Source organism: Puma concolor, chromosome D3, assembly GCF_028749965.1.
Source record: "Puma concolor isolate L17-30 chromosome D3, mPumCon1.1.hap2, whole genome shotgun sequence".
Lineage (NCBI taxonomy): Eukaryota > Metazoa > Chordata > Mammalia > Carnivora > Felidae > Puma > Puma concolor.
In genome coordinates this window covers 47,172,721-47,199,716 of record NC_141678.1, presented here as the reverse complement: position 1 = coordinate 47,199,716, position 26,996 = coordinate 47,172,721, and the positions used below count along the sequence as shown (strand labels likewise).

General features: G+C 39.7%; 2 protein-coding genes across 6 annotated transcripts in view; one reads left to right on the top strand and one right to left on the bottom strand.

Moving 5' to 3' along the window:
- Window positions 1-14,190, bottom strand: part of IMPACT (impact RWD domain protein) — a 30,186-nt gene extending 15,996 nt beyond the window's left edge. For 2 of the 5 annotated variants that reach the window (XM_025931322.2, XM_086682644.1), the window contains exons 1-5: window positions 14,033-14,190; window positions 12,832-12,960; window positions 11,806-11,858; window positions 9,676-9,738; window positions 449-534 (exon numbers count right to left, since the gene is read on the bottom strand). In XM_025931322.2, the coding sequence (XP_025787107.1) occupies window positions 449-534; window positions 9,676-9,738; window positions 11,806-11,858; window positions 12,832-12,960; window positions 14,033-14,068 (367 nt within the window). In that variant the 5' untranslated portion in view covers window positions 14,069-14,190. Of the gene's footprint in view, window positions 1-448; window positions 535-9,675; window positions 9,739-11,805; window positions 11,859-12,831; window positions 12,961-13,514; window positions 14,005-14,032 lie in introns of those variants that run through there. The other 3 variants (XM_086682645.1, XM_086682646.1, XM_086682647.1) reach the window with 3 other exon arrangements.
- A 307-nt stretch (window positions 14,191-14,497) lies between these two features.
- The window catches only part of OSBPL1A (oxysterol binding protein like 1A), a 277,900-nt gene continuing 265,401 nt past the window's right edge, over window positions 14,498-26,996 (top strand). Inside the window, exon 1 of the mRNA XM_086682632.1 lies at window positions 14,498-14,516. The gene's annotated coding sequence lies outside the window, so the exon portion shown is untranslated. The remainder of the gene's footprint in view (window positions 14,517-26,996) is intronic.

Below are 26,996 nucleotides of genomic sequence, written 5' to 3'. Positions count from 1 at the left end.
TACATCTCAATTTAAAAATCAATTTTCAAAGTAAATTTTTATATCCTAAATATCAGTTGGTGTGTTTTCCAGAGTTCTTTTTCTATAAACACTTTACTCATTTGAAGCTAATGTCTAACTTGTGTACTCCAGTAATTCATGAGGAATGTTACATGGTTCATATTACCTTAATAGTCAAAGAAAGCAGAAATTTTAGACCCACGTTCTTTAACCCAAGTTCTGTAAGAGTATAATATGAAACCAAAGAGGCTAAAATCACATAGAAATAACCATAACTACATGAGCAAATGAACTAGTCCAAAGAAACTTGTATTTTATCACACATGAACCATAAAACAGAATACAGATTTTTTATTAAAAATTTCATTTAGAATATTTACATGGAAATTTAATTATGATTAAGTTAAAAGAGCATTAATAATATTAATAATATTCTTCTGGTATTTACCTGGTTCTGTCATCTGAGATTTCTGTATTAGAACATCTCTTATTTTCTCTACCCATAGGTAAAGAATACTTTCACCAATATTCTGTCTAAACAAAATTGAAGAGAAAACTTGGTTATTAAAAAAAATTCTTTCTCAAATTCAAGAAAATATGAACATATTTACAATCTAAGAAATTATATGCAATCTAGCTATGCCTTTTACAAAAGAATTTATAATAACATGAGATTTCCTAACATCTGTTAGCTAAGTATTGAATACAGATGTTCATATCAGTATTAACAATTTCAACAGGCTCCAAATTAACATTGCTTACTTAAAATACGAGAAAAGCTGCAACCAAAGAGGGTAAAGAAAACTTCTGAACTTGAACTAGATGAAGTAGATAGATGTAAAGGGGATTCAGTTCCTGTTAGCAGATATAGTTTCAGTACTGATGTCACAGCTTGCTTTTTTTTTTAAGCTTTTTGAACAATTTCAAACCGCTTATTTGGCACACTTGTTTGGTATAATTATTTCAGCAAAGAAGAATGCAAAGCATCAGAGGAACTCCCTCAGAGACCAAATTTAAAAGACTTAAAAGACAATTCAGGTAACAACTTTACAATCGCATTTTTTGACAAAATATTCTGTTGCCCAAACTGACTCATTTTGGTTCCAAATAATGTCTGACTGATTCAGATAAATTAAATACAACTCAAAGGTCACTGAGAAAAAGAACATGGCATGGTTCATGTCCATAGAGTTATGTCAAATGATGACAACAGCAATAAAATAAAGGTCCCGGTGTCTACTCTTTAGGGAATGACACCAACTTTAGATAAATGTCCGTTACGTGTACTTAAAGTAATCCCCGTATTACTTGATAACAACACCTTACCTCCTTCCTCTGAAAGTCCCCCTTGAAACCACTATCTCTCTTCATCACTACTCATCAGTACCCACCAAAGGAAACTTTCAAAACAAGCAGAGAGAAGAAAATATTGTTTTCAAATAATTCTGTACCCTCAAATCTTCCCCATCTCACCCATAACTCCTTAGCACTAAACATTCCTCCCTGTGCTCTGGTAACTGGTGTCTATGATTCTAAGAGAGAGGAAAAGTCAACTGGGAAGGCTTTAAAATTTGGGGAATGTGGTTTGAATTTCTTTTAAACAATTCCCACTTCTATCCTCTCTTCTCAATAAATGATTCAGAGGTATAGACGCAGAAAGGTACGATGGATTGAGTATATACAAAGCCCAAAGTTCATTATATGTGTCAACACATTAAATGCTCACAATTATTTAATGAAGTATTATTTCCCCATTGTACAAGTGAGAAAACAGACCTAGAGAAAACAGACTTGTCTAAAACAGTCTTAGAAACAGTGAAGAACCCCAGAGACAGAATGTGAATGCAGACTGACTCCAAAACTCAGCTTGCTCACTGCATTTTGCTCTCCTATCAAGCAGCTATGATCCTAGGCAAGTAAGCCACTTGAACTCTGAGTCTGTTTCTTCATCTATAAAACAGAGACTTAGAGCATGTTATCTTACTTTACAGAAGCAGTTTCTCTTCAAGTGAACCTATCTTAATTCACTCAACATAACTACACCATGTCTACATGCTGGCCTGGGGAGATGGTAGTCAATGAGAAAACTGGGTCCCTTATATCAGTGTTTGTGATCCTTACAAATTTATGTTTTTGTATATAATTCTCTCCATCTCCTAATCTCATTCTATTGAATTCTTCACATCACCAAAAATAGTAATACCAGTATCTAGTGTTTAATGAACACCTACTATACAGAAGACATGTAGAAAACACTTTGTTACTTCACTAAATCCTTAAGCCACCTTCGAGGCAGGAAAATCATCCTGTGTATGAATCATACATTCACATTCAGATTTGTTGTTGGAGTGTTGTGAAAACACCTTGGAAGAATTTTCATGATTAATAAATAATTTTTCCAAATAATAAAGACAAAATTAAACCTTAACTCCAGATCTCCTCTCCTCCGGCCCACGGCTTCTTGCAGAAAAACGTACAACAGCACTTCTGCCCAACATCAGTTACCGAATGCTTCCTTTTTCCCTTGTATTTAACAAAACTTACTGAAATCCAACGTATGGAAGTTGTAGTGGGTGTTTACAATTTCCTAAGTAAAATGACAGTTACTCTTTCCCTTGTTCTATCACTAATGGTGTTTTGTTTGTTTGTTGTTGTTGTTGTTGTTATTGCCGCATTTGTGTTTTCTCTTGTAAGAAGAAACTGTGTTTTCTCCTTGGTCCAAGATTTTAACTATCCACTAGGATTTGGTGGTTTTCAAACTCCTTCCTGTGTCTATCTGCCTTGCACGCCACCCACAACTGGTCCTGGAGGAAGTCTACGGAATCCTAAGGACTCTGATACAAAATTTTAAAAAACTACTTATTATAGGGTGAGATGCTAAGCTTTTATTTATTAAATTAAATTATGGTAAAGTAGCTAAATAGAAAATGTCTAGAACAATATTTGTTTCAAATTGAATAAAAGACAAACTTGGACTAAAAGCTGGATTTTGTGAATAGCTATATTTAAATGACTATTAGCCCATCCAGAATGATCAAAACAAAGTCATGTTACTTGTGGCTCTGTTGTATCTTTAATTTTCTAATATTTATATTTGTTGATTTATGGACAAAGCCACTTGCTAAAATACACTACTAAGTTGTGTGACCTCAGATAAATCACACAATCTGAGTTTCTATTATCCCATTTTCAAAATGACAAAATTGGATGAGATGATTCTTTTAATAACAATAAAATTAAGGGTGGCTATCATATGCTTCTAAAGCACATTACACAGATTATGTCATTTAATCCTCACAACAGTAGTATTCTATTATCCTTATTTTACAGATGAGAAAACAGATTCAAAGAGGCCACATTATTTCCAAAACTGTTTCTAGAAGCCTGGCCAAGACAGCCTTAATGCCAGCTTAGCTAAACTTGAGACTGGCAGAACTTCCTAACTATAGGCCCTGACCTCCCTTTTCTTAGTGCATTTTTGTTAGAAAAGTTGACATTATAAATTCTTTCTCTACTCCTTTGGGAGTATCCCAAAGGATTTAGGGAGAATCCTGTCAGTTTTATAGCCTAAGAGTGTCTTTCTCAAGGACCTGGCAGCCATCATTTTGAACTGTAATCATTAAGGAAGACAGCATCCCTTCTCCTGTCTTTATGGGAGGGGAGGAGCCTAACTTATGATGAGCAACAATTAGCAAACACAGATGGCCTAATCATGAGAAACACATTTGCAAACTCAGGAAATAACTTACTGGGCTTACACAGCTCACTGATTAACCTTCCCTCAAATCCTTATCCCAGCCCTTACAAATTCTGTTGATAGGAATGCAAACTAGTGTACCCACTATGAAAAACAGTAGGCAGGTTCCTCAAAAAATTAAAAGTAGAACTACCCTACAATCCAGGAATCACACTACTGTGCATTTACTCAAAGAATACAAAAACACTAATTTGAAAGGATACATGCACCCCTATGTTTACTGCAGAATTATTTACAACAGCCAAACTAAGAAAGCAACACAAGTGTCCATCAATAGATGAAGGGATAAAGGAAATATGGTGTGTATGTATGTGTATACATACACATACATACAAACAATGGAATATTATTCAGCCATAGAAAAGGATGAAAACTTGCCATCTGCAACAAATGGATGGATCTAGGTAGCATAATGCTAAGCAAAATAAGTCAGAGCAGAGAGAAACAAATACCATATGATTCTACTCATGTGGAATTAAAGAAACAAACAAAGGAAGAGAAATAAAAAAAAAAAACCAGACTCTTAACTTTAGAGAACAAACAGATGGTTACCATAGGGGAGGTGGGGGGTGGGGGTGTGGGATGGGGTAAATTAAGTGAAGGGGATTAAGAACAGATTTATCTTGATGAGCACTGGGTAATATATGGAACTGCTGAATCACTGTATTGTACATCTGAAACTAATATAACATTGCATGTTAACTACACTGGAATGAAAATTTTAAAAATTCTCCTGGCAAGAAAAACAAAAGCAAAAATAAACTACTGGGACTACATAAAATCAAAAGACTTCTACACATCAAAAGAAACAAATCAATAAAATTAAAGGTAATCTATGGAATGGGAGAAGATATTTGCAAATGACACATACAATAAAGGGTTAGTATCCAAAATATGTAAAGAACTTATAAAACTCAACACCCAAAAAACAAATAATCCAATTAAAAAATGGGCAAAACACATAGATATTTCTCCAGAGTAGATACCCAGATGGCGAATAGACACAGGTAAAGATGCTCTTCATCTCTTACCATCAGGGAAATGCAAATCAAAAGTACAATCAGATATTACCTCACGCCTGTCAGAATGGCTAAAATCAACATGAGAAACAATAGGTGTTAGGGAGGATGTAGAGAAAAAAAGAACCCTTGTGCACTGCTGGTGGGAATGCAAACTGGTACAGCCACTGTGGAAAACAGTATGGAGGTTCCTCAAAAAGTTAAAAATAGAACTATCCTATAATCCAGCAATCGAATTACTAGGTAGTTACCCAAAAAGTACAGAAACACTAATTCAAAGCAATATATGCACCCCTATGTTTATAGCAGCATTATTTACCATAGCCAGGATATGGAAGAAACCCAAGTGTCCATCCACTGATGAATGGATAAATAAGATGTGACATATATAAATATAAATATGTATAATGGAATATTACACAGCCATAGAAAAAGGATTGAAATATTATGCTAAGTGAAATAAGTCAGAGAAAGACAAATACCATATGATTTCACCCAAATGTGGAATTTAAACAAAACAAAAAGCAAAGGAGACAAAAAAAAAAAAAAGAGAGAGAGAGAGAAATCAAGAAAGAGACTCTTAACTATAGAGAATAAGCAGATGATTACCAGAGGGGAGGTAGGTAGGGAGATGGGTGAAATAGGTGATGGGGATTAAGGAGGGCACTTGTCATGATGAGCACCAGCAATGTACGGAATTATGGTATCTTATATACATGAAACTAATAACACTGTATGTTAACTCATTGGAATTAAAAACACAAAAAATTCTGCCTTTTGTTTCTGGAAGTTGAGGTCAGACTGAGCTCTGGCCTCTCTCCCCTACTGCAATAGTCTTGAACAATGTTTTCCTCACTCTTTTAGCTTTGTGGCAATTTGTGCTTTGATAAGCCTCGCCTTGTCTACGGCCATACCACCCTGAACACACCTGATCTCATCTGATAAGCCTCTCCTCCCTACTTTCAAATCTAAGACTCCATGATAAATCAAAATGTGAGGGGCTGTGGGAAATTAAAATCATCATCTTGGATTTTAAATTAAATATTGTTAAAATGAACCATTGTAAATTTAAATACAGATATTCCCCCATTTTCCAAAAGTTTGTGTTATGCCACTGCACTTTTATAAAAGATCTATATTAGCTATTTTCACTAACCAAAAGAAACCTGAAGAGGATTTTCACTTTTACGAGAACTGCCATTACTGTACCAAATGTAGGTCTTTCATAAAGTGAAGCAGTGTAACTTGAACATTCAGAAAGTTGGGGATATTCTTTCTTTATGCCATTTTGAGGGGTTTAATAGGAATGCTCCACTTTTAGATGGTGGGGAAAAACCTGTACTACAAAAAAAAAAAAAAAATGTTAATCCCTTTCCTTAAGGGATTACTCTTAAACAACATTTATTATTATATTCCAGGTATTTTTAAATCCATCATTCACCTTTTGCTTGATTAAAATAATTATTTTCACAGATTTAAAATACTCATATGCAAAATATTTCATCAAAAGTAAGGTATGATAAGCAAATTAATCTACAAGTAACTAATCACCAAATCCTAGTCGATATTCTTTTTTTTAAAGAGTTTATTTATTTATTTTGAAAGGGAGAGGGAGGGAGGGAGGGAGGGAGATGGGGGAGAGAGAGAGAGGGAAGGAGGGAGAGAAGGGAGGGAGAGAGGGGGAGGGGGAGAGAGAGACAGTACCCCAAGTAGCCTCCATGCTGCCAGTACAGAGCCCAACATGGGGCTCAAACTCTTGAACTGTGACATAACGACCTGAGCCAAAACCAAGGGTTGGTTGGTTAACCGACTGAGCCACCCAGGTGCCCCAGTCTATATTCTTAAGTATTTCTTTAACTGATCATTCTTCTCCATCCAATCTTGTTGCCTTCCTAAAAAGGCTTCCACCATCTCCCTCCTCCTCAAACTCTTCACAGCCCATCTCTCACACTGCAATACAAATCTGATTACATCACTACTCTGTGTAGAACACTTAGAGCCTACAACATAATGCCCACACTTCTTTCCCAACTTAGGACTTCTTTATTCTTATCCTTACCTAATTTATATACCTGGCATCTTAAACTATTTGCTAAATTTTGAAGATGCCAGGTTGCTTCACACCTACATGATTTTGCTCATGCAGTCCCTTCTACCAGAAAACCTCTCCCCACTTGATTACCTGGCAAACACCATGCTCCAAGGTCTCCTTCACAATGGAACCCTTCTTTACAACTCTATCCACATGCCCAGAGATAGTCTGTTGCTAAAACCTCTTAAAAAAATGCTAGTACAGCACTTGGTCCAAACCTCTCAGTAATTACATCATTATATCATACTGGTACACATTTATCTTCATTTTTAAATTCCAAACTCCTAACAAAGTACCAGCATATAGGAGATACTCAATACATTCTTACGGGAAAAACTGTTAGTTTTCTGACTTCTGCTTTCCTACCTACGAGGAAACAAACCATGGCTCATCCTCTTGTCTAGGCAAAAATCACATTTTACATACAAAATGATGTTAATGTAAAAATCTTCATAGTGATATAATATTTAGAATATAATGAAACTATAAATATTAAAACTATATTCATACATTTACTAATTTTCAAAACTAATAATATTTTTCAATTTGCTGCCCCCTGCTGGATTTATGGAAAAATATTAAAGGCTGTCACAAAACTTTTTAAGAGTGTTTTAAAGAGTGCTCTTTTAAAAAAAATTTTTTTTAACGTTTATTTATTTTTGAGACAGAGAGAGACAGAGCATGAACGGGGGAGGGTCAGAGAGAGGGAGACACAGAATCTGAAACAGGCTCCAGGCTCTGAGCCATCAGCACAGAGCCCGATGCGGGGCTTGAACACACGGACCGCGAGATCATGACCTGAGCCGAAGTCGGCTGCTCAACCCACCGCTCAACCGACTGAGCCACCCAGGCGCCCCAAGAGTGCTCTTTTTAAAAGAGTGTTTATTTTTACTCACACCACCTGTGTGAAAACAATACCATTGGACTAGGATTATTCAAGCCCTTTTTAATAAGCAAGACAGTATAAACCACAATTCTATCTTTAGAACAAACTGCTTTATAATCTCTGACCTTTCCTATTTCCCAAATAGCTCAACTGAACCAGTTAGGGAGAACACCAAATTGTGTCCTATGGGAAGGGATCTATCTCTTAGTAAAAGAGGGGCTTTTGGATAGAAAAAAGGCAAATGGGAAGCCATTTCTGAGTACATGACATACTAATGACAAACATTAGTATGATAGAATCCAAATATGGGAAGGTTTTCAAGAAAGAGGTATTTCAACATCAGCATAAGTTACAGATGTCACGTAAGATAAGAACTAAAAAAATGACCACAAGATGTATAATTACAACATCACTGGTGAACAAATTTGCAGTATATTTATTCTACTCTAAGGGAGAAGATAAAATGGTAAATAAACATAAATAAAAGATTACAGAAACAAGTTTCTTGTGGGTGTAAAGTTGGAATGACCAGTAAGGTTAGAGAAAGTTATCAGAAAACATTTAATTGAGGAAATAAATAATACTTATATGCTGAGGAATACCTAAATGGGGTCATCCTTTATTGATACATCCAGTTCTTGGTTACTTCCAGGGTCAAGTGTAAACCTGGGACTCAAGGAAGACCATACTTCTCCAGGAAGGAATGAACAGAAGCAATTCCATAAAGACTTACCACATTTTAATTAAATATTTTAGGAGGAAAAGGAACCTGGCCGAGATCCCAGGGATACACTGTACCAAAAAGGGTGGCCACCTAGAACATATAAGACAATCCTTACCAGTTTCTGGATTACAGTAAAACTGATTCTAAAACATTGTTTATTTTACTAAATTAACATCTTACTAAAATTAATCCAAATCACAGTCATCTTCCCTGGACTACTGCATTAGCCTCCTAACGTATCTATTCTTGCTCCCTTCCAATCAGCTCTCCACACAGAAACAGACTGGTGTTTTCAAAGTCAGAATCTTATCAATGACATCACACCATTGAAAACCTCTGCTTTCCACGGGTCTTAACAACAAAGACAACAATCCTTCACATGGCCTCCAAGACTGTGCATGACCTCCCCTGCCTACCTCACCAGGTCACTGTCCCAGCATCCTCCCTCCTCTCCCCTCCCCTCTCTTCCCCCTTCATACCACCAACTTTATGTCTTGACAAGCTCCTTGACACAGAGCCTTTGCACATGTTGTGCCATTCGCTAGTTATCTTCACTTCAGTAATTCAGCTCTGAAGTCAAGCCATCCTTGACTAGGTTATATCTTGTTTCAAATTCATTTAGTACTGCACATTAATATCTTTCTTTTACAGAACTTATCAGAGCTGCAGTTTTACCTTCACTTTACAATGTCATGAGTGACATCTCTATCAGTAAGTTCTAAATGCCATGAAAAAAGACCATTTTTGTTTTTACTATGTGTACCTATGACCTAGTACAGTGCCTATCTTGTAGTATTTCTTAAATGAATGAAACAGTGAAGAATACAGTGTCAATAGACTCTCAGTTTTATGACCTAATACAAGATTCTGCTGTAACCAGTTTCATTCAACATAGCCTGTGAAAGTATTAAAACAAGAACTGTATCTTTGGGTTTACTTTCACAATCTGGTATTTTTACAGCTATTAGCTCTGAATCGTTACTGTTTTTTGTTTTTGTTTTATCTAAGTAGAAATCATATCAAGTGTATATATAAAATTATATGACCAGTCTTTCAAAGACTCTTCAAATGCATCCTTTAGGTTAAGGGAAAGGCAGCTTAACAAAAACTTTAGAAAATGCCTTAACATATCAGTTGCAACAAAAGCCCACAATAAAATCACAAGTAGAATTTTTTTTTAAATCATTTGCTACTTACATATATATTTCCTCAAGGCTATTTGATAAATCTGCACGTTCTTGTCCTTTAAGCCAAGGAGCACTAAGATTAAATAAAACACAATGAAGAAGACTATTCAAGGACTGTGTTTATAATTCAAACAGAAATTACTGATTAAATTACAAATTATTTGATAACTTTTAAAAATTACCTACTTTCATTAAAATGTTATATTGTACAAATCTATACAGCTCCAAAATGCTTTCATTGGCATTAACTTATTGTGTCCTCCCAGGAAACCTTGATGAAGGCAATCCCAATATTATTCAATTAAAATATGGTTTAAAAAACAGAGGTGAGTTCATAGGATATCATGAACCTGTCCGGGTTTACGTAAATGGCAGAACAAGTTCGAGAATCCAAATTTCCAGATTCACAGTATCTGCGACACTGTTAGGAATTGCCAATTTTTTTTTTCTAAATAGTGTCTCAAAAACAACTTTAACAAATAGAGTGGTTGCCACGTGACTGCAAAAATATATATCAACTTTTCCTGAAAAGGGCATTTATGTTTATAGGCATTCTAAAATTATATCTCTCATTTTCAATAAAAATTAACAGAACCATTATTATTATCAAATTTTATTTCTGTTTTAAAACACATACAAAAAATTATCCCACTGGTAGGTAAAAATTTTAATAATGACAATTTAATGGAATTCTCTTCACACAAGTTTATACATCTTAGGAGGTCAAGTGGACAAAGCTGATCAAAGATCATTTGCAATCAACAGGTCATGACTAAGATTAAGCTTAGGCTGCTAAGAAGATGGTTCCTCCACAACAAGGGGCAGGGAGAAGCACCAGAAGCACCGAGCATGGGTAATTCCCAGAGGGCAAGCAGTCTTAGGCAGAGGCATGCCAAGGAACTATGGCTAGGTCAGCAGAACCAGATTAGGAGAAACTAAACCACCAGTTTGTCTAAAGAGAAAGATTTCTCTCTCTCTCTCTTTCTAAATACAATTCAGTAGCTATTTTATCCCTATGAACGCTGTGATTCTTTTATACTAAATGCGTTCTGCAATGTGTTTTTTATATAATTTAAATTTTTTTATTTAAATGCTCTATACAAAGTCCAAAAGGTGTTCTTTTCAAGTACTTTTTTATTTTTTTAAAAATGTTTATGTCGGGGCACCTGGGTGGCGCAGTCGGTTAAGCGTCCGACTTCAGCCAGGTCACGATCTCGCGGTCCGTGAGTTCGAGCCCCGCGTCGGGCTCTGGGCTGATGGCTCAGAGCCTGGAGCCTGTTTCCGATTCTGTGTCTCCCTCTCTCTCTGCCCCTCCCCCGTTCATGCTCTGTCTCTCTCTGTCCCAAAAATAAATAAACGTTGAAAAAAAAAATTAAAAAAAAAATGTTTATGTATTTTTATTTTTGAGAGAGAGACAGTGTGAGCAGGGGAGGGGCAGAGGAAGAGAGAGAAAGACAACACATACAGAATCTGAGCTGTTAGCACAGAGCCTGACATGGCCCTCAAACCCACGAACCATGAGATCATGACCTGAGCCGAAGTCGGATGCTTAACCAACTGAGCCACCCAGACACCCCCAAATAAACTTTTAAAACAGAGGTGCCTGGATGGCTCAGTTGGTTAAGCAACAGACTTTGGCTCAGGTCAGAATCTCAAGGCTTGTGGGTTTGAGCCCCACATCCGGCTCTGTGCTGACAGCTCAGGGCCAGGAGCCTGCTTCAGATTCTGTGTCTCCCTTTCTCTCTGCCCCTCCCTTGCTCACACTGTCTCTCTCTCTCAAAAATGAATAAACATTACCAAAAAGAAAGTTTCTTCATTGTGAGAGAGAGAGCATGCAAACATGAGCAGGGGGAGTGGGAGAGGGAGAGAGGGAGAGACTCATAAGCAGGCTCTGTGCTGCCAGCACAGAGCCCAACATGATGCTTGAGCCCACGAACTGTGGGATCATGACCAGAGCCGAAATCAAGAGTCAGAGGCTTAACCAACTGAACCACCCAGGTGCCCCCAAAAGGTGTTCTTAACTTCCATATGTATTTTCCTAAGAAAAGTATTTTATATAAACACAAAGCACAATATAGAGAAATAATCTTTAAAAAGTATAATCTTTTTGTAAGAATATAAACATAGAAATATAGCTTACTTCAGTTGATAAATAGGTGGAGCTGTACCTGGGTATTCATTTGGTAGCATCACCTGTAAAGCAGTTTAAAAATAAATCTGTTTATACTTCATCATGACTCAAAATTAACAATATTTATAAAGCTAGTCACTGGACAAATTTCCTACTTGCCAAACTAAAATCAAAACAGTTATTTTGTTCAATCTCAGGAGAGAAATGCCTCCTCATATTTATACTTAAAGTATGTTGTTAATGATAATGCCAATTTTTAAGGAGCACATTATTTACAGAGAAGGTATACAAGCAATGAAAGTTAGGAAATAAGAGTGGGGAAGACAAAGATGAAAGGAAAACTGAAATAGGGGCATTAAACCCTAACCTCAAGTGAAAAGGGTGGCACTATAGCATGTTCCAGGTATTTTTCTGAAGAAATATTAAAAAAAGAATCCTATTAAATACTGGTAAACACATTAAATAACTAACCCTTGACAGAGACCCATACACCTTTGTTCCCAGATCAGTGTTGTTATAAAAACAAACACTGACAAAAACCTTTATGTTGAAAATACAGGCAGTCACCAAAGAATAAGCATTAATACAGAAAGCTATACTGATCTTGTCATTTTTTTATCTTAACCACACTGATTCTCAGTTAATAAAGAAACAAGTATCTGTTTTATAAAGCCTTTTAAATTACTAACCTATTCTTCCTCTTAAAGGTTAGCCATCCTTCCAGGTTTAAACCCTCTCCTATTAAATGGACAGAACAATGAAAGGAAGTGAAACTCAAGTCTGTCAAAGGTATATTAAGAATATCTAATTAAAATAACTGGGATAGGAAAGATTGAGACTATCAGTTAAAGCATGTCTTGAGTGATCAGAGATTTCATTACCATGGTGCTTAGATACTCAATTGTTAACAAAAGCTAACAAGAAAACAGACAATTCAGAAGTCACACAACAGTCATTTAGAGGAATACAGTATTAGTCAATCATACAGTCCCTGCTGTAACTGGAAAATGGCTATAGAGAAGGAGGGAAAAATACCTGCAAGCAAAGTGTCCACTTGGGGTCATCTATATCGTCGCTAATTCTAATACAAAATATTTTGGCACAGTCATCAATGACACACCATTCCTCGCCATAGATAGCTGCCATTGCTTCAATTTCCTCATTCTGTAAGAAGTTGATGGGAGGAAAAAAAGTCAACGAATGTACATGCCCTAAAAGCCTGAATTTTCCTTCCTCTTATAAAGTATTTTTATTTAACATTACTAGCCTTTATAAAGGATCCCTGAAGGAACACTGCCAAAAGGTCTTAGCAGCAGGTCACCATGTTCTACTCTGTAAGTGGTTGCCAGACAAGGACTAGGACCAGCCTTGCTGCAACATCACTGGGTTTTTGGCCACTAGTGAGCCAAGATATATACAATACCCTACAGCATGATTTACAAGTGGGAAGATGAACACACATCCTCTGCTTCACCTTTTCTTAGGTACCACGTAATCCTCACTCCCACTCCCCAGTATCCTTGCTATATACTAGCCATATATTCCTACTTAATATATCCATTGTTTCTTTTGGATTTAGGCACAGGTATGGGTGGTTGTTTCATTGTTTTTTTTGGTAATCGTATCCTAAAAACATTTCGGAAATTATTCTTTGGTTTGGGGTTAAAAAAGAAAAATAACAGGATCTAAAGGTGAAAAGGGGAAGCAAAGTATGCAACCTTGTATGCATCTCATTTTGGCCTCACAGCCCAGATGGAAAAGCTTTTAAGAGTACCCACGTGAGCCACGCACTAGGGAAAGCTCACTATCAAGAGGAGTAAGATCCAGCGGGCCCTCAAGGAACTCCAGGGTTTGTGTTATTATTGCCCATTTTGCAAAGGCAGAAACTGGAGATAAGTGGCTTGTCCAAGGTGACCCGGCGACAGGGAAGAAAGCAGAACCCGGATTTCTGTCGCCGGGCCGGAGCTGCTCCGTCGCGTGCTGATGGTTGACGACGACACCGTCGGAGGCAGGCCGAGCCCGCCGACGCCCGGGAGCGGCTGGCCGGAGGGCGATCGGCGGAGAACGGGCGCCAAGAGAATGGAACGCGGTGCAGCAAACGGCGCGCCTGGAGGCCCGGACGGTGCCGGCGGGAATGGGGGCGGCCCCGGGCAGAGGGCCTCTCGGCGGAGGAGGCCCGGGACGGCGAGGCGAGGCCGAGCCGAGCCTGGAGGTCGGCGCCCCGGCGGGCCCTCACCTGCCTCTGGTCGCTCCCTGCGTCCCCCTCAGCCATGTGGCCCCGGGAGCAGCCAGGCGGCCGCCGCCGGCCCAGGTCCGTAGTGCGGGGGCGGGGCGCTGCGGCGGCGAGCGGAGTACCGGCTGCAGCGAGGCCGACCCGGAACCGCAACCCGGGGCGCGCCGCGCAGCCCGCATCTGCTTCCGGGTTGTGGGCCAGGTGATGTGAGGGCCTCTCCGCACCCGAGGTTCCTCTCCCTGGCCCTGTGCCCGCCTTCTTTCTGCCCCTTAGCGGCGCCCGGGGAAGCCGGCCCGCTAGAGAAACGGCTGGAGGGCTTCTGGGCTCCGTGTCCTGGAAACGCCGGGGCTGGGGGCTTCAGGTCGCCCACTGCGGCCGCGGTATACCCCGGAGTCCCCGGGAAACGTTGGGGCGTCGGGCTTACCGCCACAGCCCAGGGAGGAATTCGACCGCAGTCTACAGCCCAGACTCGTCTTTGCATTTCCAGGCAGGGGTTGTTTTGTTTTGTTTTGTTTTGTTTTCTGGATTTTTAAAAACGTGTTTTAAGGTATTTTGTTTAATCTGGGCAAGGATGTGTTTGATTTTCCAAAAACAAGCGAGGAGAGAGCAGGCGGCATTTCGAAAGCGTGCAGGAAAACTTACCACCCAACTGTTGTATTGTGATAGCTTTTTGGGGTTTTGTTGGTTGGTTGGTTGGTTGTTTTGGCGTTCTTGGACATTTTGCCTAAAAGCTCCTTTTGTACAAGACACTAGTTATGCCAGCCAACGTAATGGTCATTGTTTCATTACCCAAAACATTTGCATCAATTTGCTTCAGTTAGTCTCCACTCCACCCCACCCCTCCAACACCTACTTTGCAATACATTGGTTGTGAATTATATGGCTATCGTAATCAAGGCACATAATATCTTATTCAACTGGGATTTTGTCCCTCTTCATTCTTCACACGCACAGACAAAACCTCAAAATATGACATCCTCTCTTTTGTCTTAATTATGGGCGTGTTTTAATTACCCCATAAAACTTATCTAAGAGTGCACCACTGAAGTACTTGTAAAGAAGTCTGCTTAAATTACTTTGAGAGGATCTTACTGAGCCTTGTGGATTTATTAATTCAGATATTTATTAGGCTCTTGTGCTAAGCTTTACAGATGCATTTTCAGACATAATGCATTGCCTTTAAGGAGCTAAGAGGGGGAGAAACAAAAGTAATTAAGATTAAAATGGACTAGAATTGTGTCCTGTTGTGTTAGTAGCACCAAAAAAGGCTGTCCAACCAATGTGTTTTTTAAGAGAGAGACAGCTCAAGTGCGGGGGGGGGGGGGGGGGGGGGAGGGGGGAAGGGGGTTGTTGGGAGTCAGAGAGAGAGTGGGAGACACAGAATCCCAGGCAGGCTTCAGACTCTGAGCTGTCAGCACAGAGCCCAACCCAGGGCTGGAACCCACAAACTGCGAGACCATGACCTGAGTCAAAGTGGGAGACTTAACCAACTGAGTCACCCAGATATCCCCGCCCATCCAAATTTTACTGGGCTTCTTGTTCCAGAGAATGCTTGCATTGACTTATAGAAGAACAGGTAGAGGTTAGCTAATTGAAGAAGAGAGGGTAGTTGTTTCAGATGGTGAGAAAAATACTGGCAGAAAAATTGTGGCCCGTGTAAGAAATTTCATGCAGTTCATTGCCTCTGACATCATAGCTGTTAACCTCCTCTTGTCACATGGCTTGCATGTGGCTTTCTGATTGTCTCCATAAGTTTGCAGCTGTGCATTCATTTTGGTTCCAAGAGAGTGCTTGGAGGGCTTTAGCCCTCAGTAATGTTGATCACATTTCCTCCCTCTATTTGGTTTGGACAGTGTGTTTTTCTTCATCTTGAGCTAAAACAGTTTCTAGCTCCTCCTTCCAACCAAGTTGGGCCCCAAAGTCCATGGTACTGCCAGTTTATCATGGTATTTCTCTACTAGGCAAGGAATTTGCCTGAAGTGCTATGGGGTTTGGCCACCATGCATCTCCAGGTTGCTTGAAACTTTCTGCAGTTAGCATCCTAATACTACCTAGATGTCCATCTATTGTTAAACAGCTTTCTTCCTTCACTCTGAACTCTTCCTTCATTGATCTCTTCACATTTCTTACAGCTTCTATTGCATAAAATAGTGATTTTCACAGTTAAAAAAAAAAGCCATGGGGTGGGGGCTGGGTGGCTCAGTTGGTAAGTCAAGCATCTGGCTGTTGATTTTGACTTAGGTCATGATCTCACAGTTTGTGAGTTTGAGCCCCACATCAGGCTCCATGCTGATAACAGAGCCTGCTTGGGATTCTCTCTCTACTGCTCTCCCCTTCTCGTGTTCTCTCTCTCTCAAAATAAATAAATTAAAAAAAAAAAAAAAAACATAGAATCCTTCCTTCAATGAAAGCTTATGTAAAACAGATTAGATCGTTCTGGCTGAAATAGTGGTGATGGGCCTGAAGTCCAAATTACCAACAACCTTCCCTCCCCCCCCACAGAGGCCCCTCAAAGACTTTAAGCCCAAATTTGAAAACTACCGTGTTAAAATATAACAAAACAATGCACAGCACAACTTAACAGTCTAAACAAAGCACACTGTATGCAGTTTATTTTACATAACACCTCTTTTCTTACCATATATCACAGAAGCCCAGTTTATTTTACCTTCTACAGATTACACCCATGATTTTCTATTACAGTTGACACTTGCACAACATGGGTTTGAACTGCAGGGGTCCACTTACATGTGGACTTTTTTGGACAAATACAATACAATACTGTAAATGTTTTTTTCATGATTTTCTTAATATTTTCTGTAGCTTATTTCACTGTAAGACTACAGTATGTAATGCATTTACGAAATATGTTATTGACTTTATGTTATCGGTAAGACTTCCTGTCAACAGTAGGCTATTAGGAGTTAAGTTTTTGGGAAGTCAAGTTACGTGTGGATTTTTTACTGCACAGGGGTTTGGCATCCCTAACCCCCACATTGTGTAAGGTCAGCCGTAATTCCTATTTCTTCTTAGCTAGAGCCTTTAATTTTTCTTTTGAGCTCAGATTCTGAACAGAAATGATTCTTTGCTAAAAGGAACAAAACAAAACCCTCTCTAATGCACTGAATGCTTATGTGTCAGATACAGAGAACCCCAAACTTAGACATGCAAAGAGCACTTTGGAAGAGAAGGAAAGAAATAGTTACTGAAGTAACAAGTGTAGCAAACAACCAACCTGTTTTGTAAAACACCTTGGGAAAAAAAGCAAAACTTTATTGACAACTTAGTTGAAAAGATTTTACCTAACATGAACTTTGAGCAGTTGCCTAAGCAGAGACTGAGAATGGTTTGCAGACAGTAACATAGATTTGGATCCAAGAGGGGTCTCTAAGCCAGATTCTTCTGATTTCCATATCAGTTTACCCAAAATGTTGGTTACTGGATGTCTTCTTCAAACTCAGTATGTTCAAAACCAAACTCAGTTATCTTTCTCCCTAAACCTCTTGTCATCCTCCTGTCTTCCCCAGTTCAGGAATTGGCAACCGCTGCATCTCTGGGTCGATAATTAATTGCCCAAGCATGAGCCCTGGGAGACATGCTGCACCCCTGTCTTTCACTGCTTTCACACCCAAACAGCAAGTTTGATGATTTGGATTCCTGTATCCCTTATGTTCCTCATATCCTCCTCCCTTTTCTTTTGGATTCCATCTGGACGCTGTTCAAGTTATCCTCCTCACATCTGCCAGAGTAATCATTCACAATGTTAGAGTCTGATCATGTCTTTTTTCTTCCTTGAAATCCTTCACTTGCTGCCCATAGCTTTTGTGATGATGCTTCAGCACCTTAACGCACAAGGAATGTTCATGGTGACCTCTCTATGTCCCACTTTTCTAGTGAGACCAAACTAACTTACTTAAGCTTCCTTTGATGAAAGAATTACATGGCTTAAAAAAAAAAAGTATGAAAACTGCTCTCTAACACAGTAAACACTGAATAGAATTAAGATATACAAAGAGGCCAGGGACCAGAGTGAAGGAAGAGAGCAGATGTGTTTAACAATATGTGTCTGGCTGCTTGCTGTTAGTGTGATAACTGCAGAAGGCTTCAGGTGACCTAGTGGAGACACAGGTGGCCAGATTCCATGGACTTCTCAGCAAGAAAGATGGGGTGACTGGCTGCACCAGAGCTTCTATGTCAGATAGACTTGAGAGTGCAATATGGTTGATAGGAGATGCTTGCAATTTTTTGCTTAAGATTAAGAAATGGGTGCCTGGCTGGTTCAGTTGGTACAGCATGCAACTCTCGATCTCAGTGTCCTGAGTTCAAGCTCCAAGTTGAGCATGGAGCCTACTTAGGAAAAAAAAAAAGATTAAGAAACATAAACTTTCTGAATCAAATAATTGGAGGAGAGAAGGGATGTTATGGAGATCACAAAGGGTCAAAGCCCTCCCTTCATAGCAAAAATGAATGCGTATAGATATAGAGATGATATAGAGATGACCATTAGCAGGTTTTGCAAGCAGTGTGACAAGATGAGATTGACAGCTGTGATATTAGAGGCAAGAATGAGTTATGTGAATGGGGGAAAAAACAACAACCCTAACCTGGAAGGGTATACATCTGACTATGACAGAGATGACTGTTACATCAGGTGAGGAGTTAATCCTGTGAAGCGTTCTCCATAAACATAGATAGTTTAAATAGGGCTCTTCCAAACATTCTCTAGGACCATGCTACTCAACGTGAGGTGTGTGGACCAACAGCGTCATATTATCTGAGAACCTGTTAGAAATACAGAAATTTAGGTCCCACCCAGACCTATTGAATCTGCATTTTAATAAGATTCTTGGGTGATTTGTATGTATGTCATATTTTGAGAATCTTGTGTGACAACCATGGGGAAGTGCCTCTTAGATGTTAAAGAAGACCCCAGCTCCTGTGCTCTGGGACCCATTATTCCATTTGCACTGAGGCTATGCTTCCCATGGGCTGTTCTCAACAAAGCAGAGTTATACAAACTGGCCCGTTCTTAGGAGACAAGACCCCTCTGGTGGGGTACTTGGGCTCCAGGGTTCCCCTGAAGGCCTTGCCGAACTTTTCTTAAAATTAGTGCCTTACAACTTTCCTCTGTCCCTCCTTCCATTTCCCCACTCACTCAGGGTCAGATTTGTATCAGTTTGTTGGCTCTCTGAGCCTCTTTAGGTTCCCTTCCTATTTTCTCGCACAGGTATTTCTCCCAATAAATTTCTTGCACATTTAATCTCATTTTGGGGTCTGCCTCTCCAGGACCCAGACCAGCACAAGGTGCTTTAGGGTACACTGTAACTCAGGTGAAGTCTGTCCATGTAGTATTGACTTACAGTAATATCTCATTCTGAAATTTTTTTCTTAAGAAAATATGTCCTTAAAATATTTAAGAAACAAAACACAAGCCATCTTGGCATACTATTAATAATAAGTCTCTCCCTTATTTCTCTGTGCTTATCTTACACTCCCCGTCAATGAAAGCCAATGTGGCAGGCTACAAGCCAACAAATGCTAAGGTTATAGGTTCTGCTTGTGCCATTTATTTGTGTTCTGCCAACAGTTTGACCAAATATGGCCAAGAAAAGTGATAAAGGTACAAAGGAAGATTAACCTGCCGAATATTAAAATACAAGTCTTCAGTAGAAGCTTTGTCAAAGAAATAGTCAAGGAAATGGAGTCACGATTAGCAAACAATAGAGGAAGGAAAGAAATCCTTGAATATTGTAATGTCACCATAAGTAATATGCAGCATGGCAAGATTAGCTGGCAGTCACCAGAAACTAATGGTGCCAGGCATTTGCTGACTTCAGGAGATTTGAAGGGAATGGAAAGGTGGCATGTAATGTGCACAGTGGAGCTGTGCAGATCCTGTCAACACCAATCCAAGTCAGCAATCCCATTGCAGAAATAGGAACCCCCGTCTTTGGACGAGGTGTGCAACCACTTCAATTAACCTCTAGGGCAGTGGTTGATTTCCCAGTAACAGCATGTATAAATGTGTAGGCCACAGAAATTAATCCCTCAAGCGGTCAAGGCGGGAAGGTGGTGTGTGGTCAATCAAGTTTATCATTGCTGTGCTAAACACACTTCATCTGATAACTTTATGTTAGATTTTTCACAGCCCTTCATATTCTAATGTGCAATATAAATCTCTAAGAGTGGATAATAGTTTCAGCTTTTCACAGGGAATTTCTCTAAGGAATCCCTATCTTTCCTTCCCAACTCCCTAAAATCTTGGAACAGTAGCATTATTAGACTGCTCTTTGATAAGTACTACCTCCATTAAGCATCAGTATATCTCATATCCTCCTGGCAATGATAGTTCAGGGTCACATTTATATCTGTTGCTGGCCTAGTATTAAGAAGGACCTTATGTGGCAAAAATATTAACTCTGACTTTTTGATTATTTTCAAGAAGCATCTTCTTTTTATTATTTTTTTTAATTTTATTTTTTATTTTTTAAAATTTACATCCGAATTAGTTAGTATATAGTGCAACAATGATTTCAGGAGTAGATGCCTTAGTGCCCCTTACCCATTTAGTCCATCACCCTTCCCACAACCCCTCTAGTAACCCTCAGTTTGTTCTCCGTATTTATGAGTCTCTTCCGTTTTGTCCCCCTCACTGTTTTTATATTATTTTTGTTTCCCTTCCCTTATGTTCATCTGTTTTGTCTCTTAAATCCTCATATGAGTGAAGTCCTATGATTTTTGTCTTTCTCTGACTGATTTCACTTAGCATAATACTCTCCAATGCCATCCACGTAGTTGCAAATGGCAAGATTTCATTCTTTTTGATTGCCAAGTAATGCCCCATTGTATATATATACCACCTCTTCTTTATCCATTCATCCATCGATGGACATTTGGGCTCTTTCCATACTTTGGCTATTGTTGATAGTGCTGCTATAAACATGGGGGTGCATGTGTCCCTTCGAAACAGCACACCTGTATCCCATGGATAAATGCCTAGTAGTGCAATTGCTAGGTTGTAGGGTAGTTCTATTTTTAATTTTTTGAGGAACCTCCATACTGTTTTCCAGAGTGGCTGCACCAGCTTGCATTCCCACCAACAACGCAAAAGAGATCCTCTTTCTCCTCATCCTCGTCAACACCTGTTATTGCCTGAGTTGTTAATGTTAGCCATTCTGACAGGTGTAAGGTGGTATCTCATTGTGGTTTTCATTTGTATTTCCCTGGTGATGAGTGATGTTGAGCATTTTTTCATGTGTCTGTTGGCCATCTGGATGTCTTCTTTGGAGAAGTGTCTACTTATGTCTTTTGCCCATTTCTTCACTGGATGATTTGTTTTTTGGGTGTTGAGTCTGGTAAGTTCTTTATAGATTTTGGATACTAACCCTTTAATATGCCATTTGCAAATATCTTCTCCCATTCTGTCGGTTGCCTTTTAGTTTGCTGATTATTTCCTTTGCTGTGCAGAAGCTTTTTATTTTGATGAGGTCCCAGTAGTTCATTTTTGCTTTTGTTTCCCTTGCCTCTGGAGACATGTTGAGTAAGAAGTTGCTTGGCCAAGATCAAAGAGGTTTTTGCTGCTTTCTCCTCAAGGATTTTGATGAAGAAGGCTCTTCTTAATGAATATATTTCTAGGAGGGATGGCTACCAGTTCTATTGTTAATTGCTTGTTAAAACCTTGGAAGGAGACAGCCCACAGAGAACAGGGTCCCAAGTTGGAATAGGAATAAAACCATGGCTAAGCCTTCCTCAGTATTATGCACACTGACGCTGCCTTAACCCACACTGCCTCCACATTCTACCTCCTTACCTCTTTACATGACACCTCAGATTTCTTTTTCTCCAAAAGCTTTTCTTTTTTTTCTTTCTTTTTTTTTTTTAATGTTTATTTATTTTTGAGAGAGAGAGAGAGATACAGTGCGAGCAAGGGACGGGCAGAGAGAGGGAGGGAGACAGAATTCAAAGCAGGCCCCAGGCTTTGAGCTGTCAACACAGAGGCCAACATGGGGCTCGAACTCACAAACGGCGAGATCATGACCTGAGCCAGTCAGACGCTTAATCAACTGAGTCACCCAGGTGCCCCCAAAAGCTTTTCTTGGTTAGAAGTAGAATATGAGAATAGGATTAGCTCCCCCCACCCCAAAATCAGTGTTCAAAGGAGATGATGTACTTGAAATTTAAAAATGTTGTTTAGGGGTGCCTGGGTGGCTCAGTCGGTTAAAAGCGTTAGACTTCGGCTCAGGTCATGATCTCAAGGTCAGTGAGTTCAAGCCCCGGATCGGGCTCTGTCCTGACAGCTCAGAGCCTGGAGCCTGCTTCAGATTCTGTGTCTCCCTCTCTCTCTCTCTGCCCCTCCCCCACCCATGCTCTGGCTCTCAAAAATGAATAAATGTTCAAAAAAAATTTTTTAATAAAAATATTGTTTAAAAATACAAGCTGTTTTTTCCTCTGATGGGAATGTTCTCCCAATATTCAGATGACTGCCCCTTTACTTTTCAGTTCTTAGCAGAACAACACTTCATCAAAGACTTCCCTGACCATCCTAACTAAAGAATTGTTCCCTCTCCCTCCTGTTGATGCCCGTTAATCAAAGACCACCGGGAACACATTGTAATCCAACAAAGTTGGGCTTATAGATGCCCCTGCCACCAAGCGAGAATGCACATCTTGGCAAAACGGGATGTCTCGAAGAAAGTCTACAGTGGGGCGTGTTAAGGGTTTGGGCTTATATCAAGGAACTGGGATTTACTCTGGATTGGGGGCTGTTAAGAAAGGGGAGTCATTCTGTGATTGCATGTCTTAGCGAATTCTATCTTAGAGGCAGGAGGAGCAGAGTGGGGCTGAAGCTGCAGTCAGTAAAGAAACAGCATTCACTTGTGGTAGCTGGGAGAGGGGCTCTTCAGTCATTTTAGGGGTCTACCCAGTGTAGTTGGTTTTGTCTCGCTTAGACATGACTATAGGGTAGTCTTTTTGTTGTCATTGTCTCCATCGCAATCCCAGAGTGGTCTTATCTCATGTCGATGTGCCACAAAATTGTTCCGTTCAATGGGAGAACACCACCATCTAGCTCTAAGTTCCAGACCAGCTCCCAGAAAACGGGTGATTTTTTTCCTTTCTCACTTTACCCCATCGTCCTGTGTAATGTTCTTCACAGTATGAATCAGCATCCAACAATTATATAACTTAACATTTTTAACGTGTGTGTGACCTGTCTTTATGTATGTACGTATGTATGTATGTATGTATGTATATGTATATAAGCTCTGTGAGGGCATGGTATCAAGTTCTCATTTATTGCTTGTCTCCAATGTCAAAAGCAGCCCCATCATATTGTATATCTTCAATAAATACTAGTTGAAAGGATGCATAAGTTAGGTGCTTAGGAAAGGACTCAAATAGAGGTGGCGATAGAGGTTCAGAAAGGGCAGTGAGGTAGTTCCAAAGCATATGCCTGATGGCACAGCCATTTCAAGTCACCTCGGGGGTTGCCAGACCATCCTCTGATAGGGTACCTGATCTGGGAGGCTGTGAAACTACTAACTCTAGAATGAATGGCTTTTTGAATTCTGACTAAAGAATCCTGTGAGACTGTGAAATGGTCAAATCTGATTTTATCTGGCCAGTTATGTACAGAAGATATTCTAGTTCTTGCCAATTTTGATTATTACCTTCAAGAAACAGAACCTGAAAAAACAAGGTCTCTCAATCATCTTCCTACAATGGCTATCATAAGGTATCTTCTCAGAACTTTTGTTTTAGTGTCCAGGCCCAAGCTTCCTGTACATATGAAAAGAATATCATTGATTATAGATCTTTTATGCTCATTAAAATACTGGGGCTCCTGGATGGCTTCTGGTCAGTTAAGCATCCAGCTCCTGATTTTGGCTCAGGTCATGATCTCATGGCTTGTGGGTTCGAGCCCCGCATCAGGCTCCCCGGCTGGGGGCATGGAACCTGCTTAGGATTCTCTCTCTGCCTCTTTCTCTCTCTGCCCCTCCCCCACTCACACTGTCTCTGTCTCTCTCAAAAATAAATAAATAAATGTAAAAAAAAATACTATGGTATATTTGGAAATCACTCTGAAGCTTTCAAAGAAAGCATTCCAGGTAAATACATGCTTTACTGCAGTTAGTAACCATTTTATTTTTTTTTTATTTTTATTTTTTTTTTAAATTTATTTATTTTTGGGACAGAGAGAGACAGAGCATGAACGGGGGAGGGTCAGAGAGAGGGAGACACAGAATCGGAAACAGGCTCCAGGCTCTGAGCCATCAGCCCAGAGCCCGACGCGGGGCTCGAACTCACGGACCGCGAGATCATGACCTGGCTGAAGTTGGACGCTTAACCGACTGCGCCACCCAGGCGCCCCAGTAACCATTTTAAATTGTAGTCTTGAAAATATTCGTTGAATCATTTTCCCAAAGCTAGCCAAAATTTGTATCTAGGAGGCAATAATGATCATTTATGTTTATATTGACTGTTTGTGTATTTTACTACCACTGTTTGCTTATTTGCTTTTAATGCCTTCTGATGCATTTTCCTACAAAGCTAATGAAAACTTACTAGCTTGGTTGAATTAAATAAAGATTAAAGCCCTATTTTGTGCTGGATACAAAGCACTGTGAATTCATTTCCAAGAAGTTTAAGAAAGAATAAAGGAAACCATGTAACTGTGTTTTTTTCAACTATGTGTAGCACACTGAATTATTCTAATTTGTGCTGAAGAGATTCAAAGTTATTAGCAATAGCCAGGCCATGTTTAGCATATCTTGTGAAGTTGATGTGATATACATTTAAGCTGCAATAGGTATATCGTTTCTTCATGTACTTTGTAAGGGCTCCAGAGCCAGAGTGCTTAGGTACAAATACCAACTTTGCCCATGTGTGTGTGGGCACACACACGTGTGTGTAAGCTGTGTGACTTAACTGCTCTTTGCCTCAGTTTCCTTGTCCATAAATGAGGATGATGATGATAGTATCTATTTTATAGGAGTATTATGAAAATTAAATGATCTAATCTATGGGGGCACCTGGGTGGCTCAGTCAGTTAAGTGTCCGACTCTTGATTTTGGCTCAGGTCATGATCTCATGGTTTGTGAGTTTGAGCCCTGCATTGGGCTCCACACTGACAGTACAGTGTTCTCTCTTTCTCTCAAAATAAGTAAATAAAGGGGCGCCTGGGTGGCTCAGTCGGTTAAGCATCCGACTTCGGCTCAGGTCATGATCTCGCGGTCCGTGGGTTCGAGCCCCGTGTTGGGCTCTGTGCTGACCGCTCAGAGCCTGGAGCCTGTTTCAGATTCTGTGTCTCCCTCTCTCTCTGTCCCTCCCCCACTTACACTCTGTCTCTCTCTGTCTCAAAAATAAATAAACATTAAAAAAAATTAAAAAAATAAAAAGTAAATAAAAAAAGAATTTACAAAATGATCTCATCTATGTAAAGAGCTTAGGATATTGCCTGGCACATAGTAAACATTTAATAAATATGTTTATTTTAGGTTATGTTATAATATGTTGTTATATCATTATAACATTATTATAGAGTGTAAAGAGCTGTGTAATAAACGTTTACAGTAAACATCTCCACAATGTTTCATACAGAAAACAGTATGAAGTTTCATTCTCCACCTTAGTATTTTTTGCTGCTTGCTATGTGGAAAGTTCATTATGGTTGCTGGAGATATGAGTATTAGTAAGACTCAATTCTTACCATTGAGGCATTCCCATCTAAAAACTCAGCAAAACTCTGCTGTGTGGTTAGAACAAAACTCTAGGCCTCTTACATAGTTTTTCTAAATGTATTGAAACCAATATTTCTTCTCTCTTACCTTCTGTGACCTACAATTGGTTATCTAAAATGATTCATGTCACACCTGTGTAGGGCCAGTAAGCATGATCTTTGTACAATGCCAAGCAGATTTCTCTGCCAACTACTCCTTTGTATACCCATTCTCTCTCCTTCCCACTACTGCTATCCTAGTACACAGAGCAGAGTAGAGAAGGGCAGAGAATGCATTGAGAGGCAAATGGACAGGCCAGAACAACCATCAGTCTGGGGTTTGGAGGGGTGCCTGGGTGACTCAGTCAGTTAAGAGTCCAACTTTGGCTCAGGTCATGATCTCATGGTTTGTGAGTTTGAGCCCCTCATCGGGCTCTCTGTTGTGAGCACAGAGCCTACTTGGGATCCTCTGTCCCCCTCTGTCTGCCTCTCTCTCTCTCTGTTAAAAATAAATCAACATTTAAAAAAGAATTTGGTAGGGGCATCTTGGTGGCTCAGTCAGTTAAAAGTCCTACTTCAGCTCAGGTCATGATCTCGCGGTTCATGGGTTCGAGCCCCATGTCAGGCTCTGTGCCAAGAACTCAGTCTGGAGCCTGCTTCAGATTCTGTGTCTCCCCCTCTCTCTGCCCCTCCCCCGCTTGCATTCTGACACTCTCTCTCTCTCTCTCTCTCAGAAATAAACATTAAAAATAAAAATAAATAAAACATAATTTGGGGTTTGGAGCCAAGGAGAGAACAAATACCAGGTCGGCAGACCACTGTCGGCCCCATCCATAAAACCTCCCGTACCATCCTCTATGCCCCTTTTTGCTTTCAGTGACTCTGGAGTCTGTGCATTGACGGTGGTGATGTTCACAATAGAAGAAACGTGGATCTCTGAATGAGTGCTCAGAGCAGGGCTCTATCGTGACCACATTGCACTATAATATGAAGCCCCTGAGGTTTCAGTGGTTATTTGTTTCAGATGTCAGATGGTTGTAGGGGGCCGAGGGGAACAATTAACACTGATGACTCCCTAATGTGGCTCCCTTCAGGTTTGTTCTCTCTGTTGAGCTTCTGAGCACTTCCTCTTTAAGTACCTGTAAGGCATTTATATTATTTATAATTCATGTAATTGGATATTTTAGATGTCATCTTAACCTTTTTTTAATGTTTATTTATTTTTGAGAGAGAGACAGAGCATTAGCAGGA